The sequence below is a fragment of the Protomyctophum parallelum genome (genome assembly GCF_964188405.1).
Source record: "Protomyctophum parallelum genome assembly, chromosome: 4".
NCBI classification, from domain to species: domain Eukaryota; kingdom Metazoa; phylum Chordata; class Actinopteri; order Myctophiformes; family Myctophidae; genus Protomyctophum; species Protomyctophum parallelum.
This window is the reverse complement of record NC_139700.1, coordinates 686,082-692,209: the sequence shown is the minus strand read 5'-3', so window position 1 is coordinate 692,209 and position 6,128 is coordinate 686,082. Positions and strand designations below refer to the sequence as shown.

Below are 6,128 nucleotides of genomic sequence, written 5' to 3'. Positions count from 1 at the left end.
AATGTCTATTACATCCTGACAGTTTCATTATTAACCCATTCTGAAATGAGATCAGATTCTAAAAATGTCTATTACATCCTGACAGTTTCATTATTAACCCATTCTGACCTGAGATCAGATTCTAAGAGTGTCTTTGATTTTTCAAAAAATAGCAGACCTACAAGCTCGTATCGCGCCACTCGGTGGCGCGATATGAGCTTGTAGATCTGCTATTTTTCAATAGCTAAAGCATGACATGATGCCAACACCAAAAGGGGTTCCCGTTCAGAATGGGTTAATCCTGGGTTAATACAAGCTCATAGCGCGCCACTCGGTGGCGCGCTATGAGCTTGTAGATCTACTATTTTTCAATAGCTAAAGCATGACATGATGCCAACACCAAAAGGGGTTCCCGTTCAGAATGGGTTAATCCTGGGTTAATACAAGCTCATAGCGCGCCACTCGGTGGCGCGCTATGAGCTTGTAGATCTACTATTTTTCAATAGCTAAAGCATGACATGATGCCAACACCAAAAGGGGTTCCCGTTCAGAATGGGTTAATCCTGGGTTAATACAAGCTCATAGCGCGCCACTCGGTGGCGCGCTATGAGCTTGTAGATCTACTATTTTTCAATAGCTAAAGCATGACATGATGCCAACACCAAAAGGGGTTCCCGTTCAGAATGGGTTAATCCTGGGTTAATACAAGCTCATAGCGCGCCACTCGGTGGCGCGCTATGAGCTTGTAGATCTACTATTTTTCAATAGCTAAAGCATGACATGATGCCAACACCAAAAGGGGTTCCCGTTCAGAATGGGTTAAGAGTGCAGATGGACCCATATCCATGTGTTCATGTGTACATTAACCCGTGAGGGTCCATTTGGTTCCAAACTATCACTAATTTTCCTTTCCTTTCCTTTCCTTTGTTTAAATAACTTAAGTCCATGCAGGATAACACATCGAAGAAGGTAAACTCATGAGCCACGTGTCCTCCTCTCTCCCTCTCACCAGACACGGAGACATGCGACTACGGCTGGCACAAGTTCCAGGGTCACTGCTACGCTACTTCCCCACCAGGAAGAGCTGGGACGCGGCCGAGAGGGAGTGTCGTGTCCACGGGGCCCACCTGACCAGCCTGCTGTCCCACGAGGAGCAACACTACATCAACCGTACGTCCCACAAACGCTAATATGGTATCCGTTTCGCATTCGGGTTCTTGGAAACGCCCCCCAGCCACTGCGTTAGTTTGACTGAGGTTAGGTTTAGGTATAGTTTTACTGAGGTTAAGGTTAGGGTTAGGTTTAGGTATAGTTTTACTGAGGTTAGGGTTAGGTTTAGGTATAGTTTTACTGAGGTTGGGGTTAGGTTTAGGTATAGTTTTACTGAGGTTAGGGTTAGGTTTAGGTATAGTTTTACTGAGGTTAGGGTTAGGGTTAGGTTTAGGTATAGTTTTACTGAGGTTAGGGTTAGGTTTAGGTTTAGGTATAGTTTAGGGTTAGGGTTAGGGTTAGGGTTAGGTTTAGGTATAGTTTTACTGAGGTTAAGGTTAGGGTTAGGTATAGTTTTACTGAGGTTAAGGTTAGGGTTAGGTTTAGGTATAGTTTTACTGAGGTTAGGGTTAGGGTTAGGTTTAGGTATAGTTTTACTGAGGTTAGGGTTAGGGTTAGGTTTAGGTATAGTTTTACTGAGGTTAGGGTTAGGTTTAGGTATAGTTTTACTGAGGTTAAGGTTAGGTTTAGGTATAGTTTTACTGAGGTTAAGGTTAGGGTTAGGTTTAGGTATAGTTTTACTGAGGTTAGGGTTAGGGTTAGGTTTAGGTATAGTTTTACTGAGGTTAAGGTTAGGGTTAGGTTTAGGTGTAGGCTGTCAATCACAGCGACTGGCCAGTCACAGCGCACCATTTACTCAAATGCGAAACGGGAACCATATCGGCCCCACAAACAGTTGCTCTTTAAACCTTTGCATGCGTTGTCTTCGGGTCAAAAAGACTGGCGGTCAGCATGTTTACCATCAAAAGAATAAAAATACAAATAAATAGTCATGTTCTTTTGTAAATGAACTCCCTCCGTGATCATGCTATGGCTTCACGCAAAAGCATTAACCCATTTAGACCTGAGTTAAAAAACATTCACTTTGAAAGAATATATATTTAAAGATTTGCGCCACAATCTTATGATTTTTCAATAGCAGACCTACAAGCTCGTAGTCTGTCTGTCTGCCTGCCTGCCTGCCTGCCTGCCTGCCTGCCTGTCTGTGTGTGATTTCTTTTAAATAGCAGACCTACAAGCTCGTAGCGCGCCACTCGGTGGCGCGCTACGAGCTTGTAGATCTGCTATCTGTCTGTCTGTCTGTATGTCCGTCCGACCGTCCGTCCGTCCGACTGCCTGACTGACTTTCTGTTCCCAGCCATCCTTCAGCAGCCTCATTCTGTTGGCCTGTCTTCCCCGTATAGCCCCCACCTCCAGCTGCGATGTGCTTAAGAGCTACCTGATGCGCATCCCGCACGCCTCCGATTGCCTCGGCAACATAAGCGCCTTCTTCAAGGAGAACGGAATCGGAAACGGAACTCCTCCTTCCATGCCCGTCCAGCTCTCTGACGTCACCAAGCGCTTTCCCTCCCTGCCGCCCGAGCTCCGCACGGAGCTCTCCAACATCAGACTCACCCAGGTCCCGCTTAGCATCGCCTCCACGCTCACTGGCCTTTTCTCCTCCAGCTCCCCTCCAGCTGCTCCCAGTGGCCCGCCCCCATCCCCTTCCCCTTCCTCCACCCCTCCTTCCGCCGGAGCTGCTCCCAGTGGCCCATCCCCTTCCCCCTCATCCACCCCTCCTTCCGAAGGAGCGGCTCCCAGCGACTCTGGCCTTTCCGCGTCGGCCTCCCCTGCCGTACGAAGGCAGTTCCTGGGCATCTCGGTGCCCTCTCTGTTTTCCGATCTGCCCCTGAGCCATCTCACCGCCATCCCCCAGAGCCTGTCTGCCATCCCCCAGAAGCTCTCGCAGATTCCCAGCCAAACGAACCGGGTCTACCTCAACATCCAGACCCGCCTGAACAGCCTCAAGCCCCAAGATGCCTAAGAAACAAAAACAACAACAACAACAGCAACAGCAACAAAAACAAAAACTCAACCACAGCGGCAGCCAGCAGGATGTAGAACTCAACCGGCTAGTGCGACACTCCCCCCTGCCTCCCCCCCACCCTCACCACCGGCGGCGCTCGCGCTCCCCTTCGCCGCCCTCTCTGGGCGGCAGCATGCTGGAGCTTCCCAACGTGCCCTCCTACCCCCGCCTGCCGCCCATCACCAGCCCCCCCGCCGCCCTGCAGTCTGGCCACCTCAACCCCGCCTTCTACATCGAGGATGACCCAGACATCTCATCCCCGCCTGCAGGTGAACTAGTTGCGCAACATCCAATTAGTTGGATTAAGAGCAGCTTGCGCTTGTACTTTAACCCCTTTTACACCTGAGAACAGATTCTACAAAAGTCCCTATGTTTCTATGTCAGTGGTTCTCAACGCGTTTCATTTCAAGGACTCTGGTATTATATGTATAATTGGCCACCGACCCCCATCTGAAAATATGTTGTTCCATGGACCCCCCCCCCCCCCCCCCAGGAGCTAATATTTCAGTTAAAAACGTTCACTCTGAAAGAATATATATGTGCGCCACATTTTCACGATTTTTCAAAAGTATCGGCAACCCTAATTGACAATATATTTACTAACAATATGGAGAATAATATAGTGAGCGGCATACTTATAAATGACATCAGTGACCATCTGCCGGTCTTTGCGATCTATGATTGTATTGTTAAAAACGATCATACAACAACGTCATACAGGAGAGTGAGGACAGAGGAAGCTCTTAACCCATTCTGATCTGAGATCAGATTCATACGAGGTTTCCGCCGGACACACACTGGTCTGATTAACCCATTCTGACCTGAGATCAGATTCTAAAAAATGTCAGTCGTTCTTCGATTTTTCAAAAATAGCAGACCTACAAGCTCGTATCGCGCCACTCGGTGGCGCGATATGAGCTTGTAGATCTGCTATTTTTAAATAGCTAAAGCACGACATGATGCCAACACCAAAATGGGTGCCCGTTCAGAATGGGTTAATGCATTCAAGAGAGACTTAACATCTCAAGACTGGAAAAAAAAAATTGGAGGCGGAAGAGGTTGATATAGCATATGATAAGTTCCTAGAAATATTCCTATTATTATATGATAAAAACTGTCCATTACTCTACTAAAAATAATAATAATACTGCTGACAAGCCATGGATGACAAGGGGACTGGCCAATGCCTGTAAAAAAAAAAAGAATAAACTATATAGAGACTTTATGAAACATAGAACCATTGACAATGAAACTAAATATAAAATATATAAAAAATAAATTAGTGGATATTATTAGGAGAGAAGAAGAAAGAATATTTTAATAAACTATTTGACAAAAATAAAAATAACATCAAAGGTACATATATATATAATAATATATATTAACCGAAGAATTGACTTCATCAATTGACAATAATAAATATGCACTAGGTATTTTTATAGACTTAAAAAAGGCATTCGACACAATAACTCATGAAATATTATTACATAAACTGGAACGATATGGGATTAGAGGGGTAGGGTTTAATTGGATTAAAAGCTACATGACAAACAGACAACAGTATGTTCAGATGGGCGAATATAAGTCAAGCAGCTCACCCATCACCTGTGGGGTACCGCAGGGCACTATTTTAGGTCCTAAACTATTTATATTGTATATTAATGACATATGCAAAGTTTCAAGCATTCTGAAGTATGTTGTTTTTGCCGACGACACCTATTTTGCCCATTAGGACCACTGTAGGGTCACGTAGGGTCATCGAACAGCGACGCACACCTATGGTAACATAACTCTACAGGCCACAGGTTTCCGCGTTACACTTTTTTGACTTGAGAGCTACTTTTGAAATGACCAGCTCAACAAGAACTACCCACCAAAAAAACGTATCTCGTTGCTGAAAATAGCTTAAAGGTATATTCAGTGATTTCACTCAAAAAACCTTAGGTTTCGTTTTTGGCTGTGGGACCCAGCCTTTCGTCCAATCAGGATAGAGAGTCAAAAACGAAACCTAAGGTTTTTTGACCCCCAGGGGTTAACTGGGGACAGGGAGGAACTCCTTATATGGTCAGCACACTCTATAGTAGAGAGGATTATCACAACAAAACAAAAAAATAAGTGATATTTGAATTAAGTGAAATCACTGAATATACCTTTAAAGAATTACCAGAGGGGGCTTTGGAATAGCGGGCGCTGTCATTGATATATTAGACAAACTGGAACGGGGAATAGACGGGGAAAATTACATTTGTAGATCTTTTTTGTAATGCTACTGCGGTTTGTGCGCAACACTCAAAATATTGTATTGTGGGTTTGAGCTGACAGGCCCTTTTTGATGTCAATCAATCAAGTCACCCCATCAATCAAGTGGCAGATGCCAAAAATATTTACATATTTCTAGGGTCACACCTGCACACCCTTTGTGATCTACTGGTACCAAATGGTTATGGTTCCATGTGTACACTCTCAGAGTTACTGAGATTTTGTCGACTAATATACTATGACAAAAAATGTTCGTCAATTACCTTTTTTCACTGACGAAAACTAAATGGACACTAAATGAAGACTAAGCTATGAGATGACTAAAACGGAGACAAAATATATTGACAATTTCACTGTAGATTTAGTCAACTAAAATCTCCTGATATTTACTCGACTAAACACTAAAAACGTTACAGGTGACTAAAATGTGACTAAAACAAAAATGAAAACTATTGAAGAGACAATTATATGACTAAAACTAAAATCAAAATGCGGTGTCCAAATCAACACTGTACTGGACATCTGAACAGGTGTTGGAACAGTAAACATGTCTTGTCTGAACTCTGGTCGTTCCAGAGAGCCCGGCCGTCAACGTAGAGGACGTGGACTCCAACCACAGGAACGGCTCAGAGGAACACGTCCGGATCCCCCAGGAGCCCACCCCCAACACCCTGAGCGTCCCCGGGCCCCCGCCAGGAGGACACCACAGGTGAGGAGGGACGGACCGACGGACAGAGATCTTGTGCATTTTCTAGGATGATATATGCTATATTTA

General features: G+C 44.8%; 2 protein-coding genes across 2 annotated transcripts; both read left to right on the top strand.

Annotated features, from left to right (window-relative positions):
* Window positions 1-834: 834 nt before the first annotated feature.
* LOC310858018 (uncharacterized protein) lies at window positions 835-3,026 on the top strand (the record flags this gene model as incomplete). Its single annotated transcript, XM_083764065.1, has 3 exons — window positions 835-1,149; window positions 2,433-2,949; window positions 3,017-3,026. Exons 1-3 carry the CDS (start codon window positions 957-959, stop codon window positions 3,024-3,026), a joined length of 720 nt encoding a protein of 239 aa, XP_083620191.1. The 5' UTR covers window positions 835-956.
* LOC310857743 (uncharacterized protein) lies at window positions 2,829-6,127 on the top strand. Its single transcript, XM_083763601.1, has 2 exons — window positions 2,829-3,363; window positions 5,930-6,127. Exons 1-2 carry the CDS (start codon window positions 3,045-3,047, stop codon window positions 6,064-6,066), a joined length of 456 nt encoding a protein of 151 aa, XP_083619727.1. The 5' UTR covers window positions 2,829-3,044; the 3' UTR covers window positions 6,067-6,127.
* Window position 6,128: the final 1 nt, after the last annotated feature.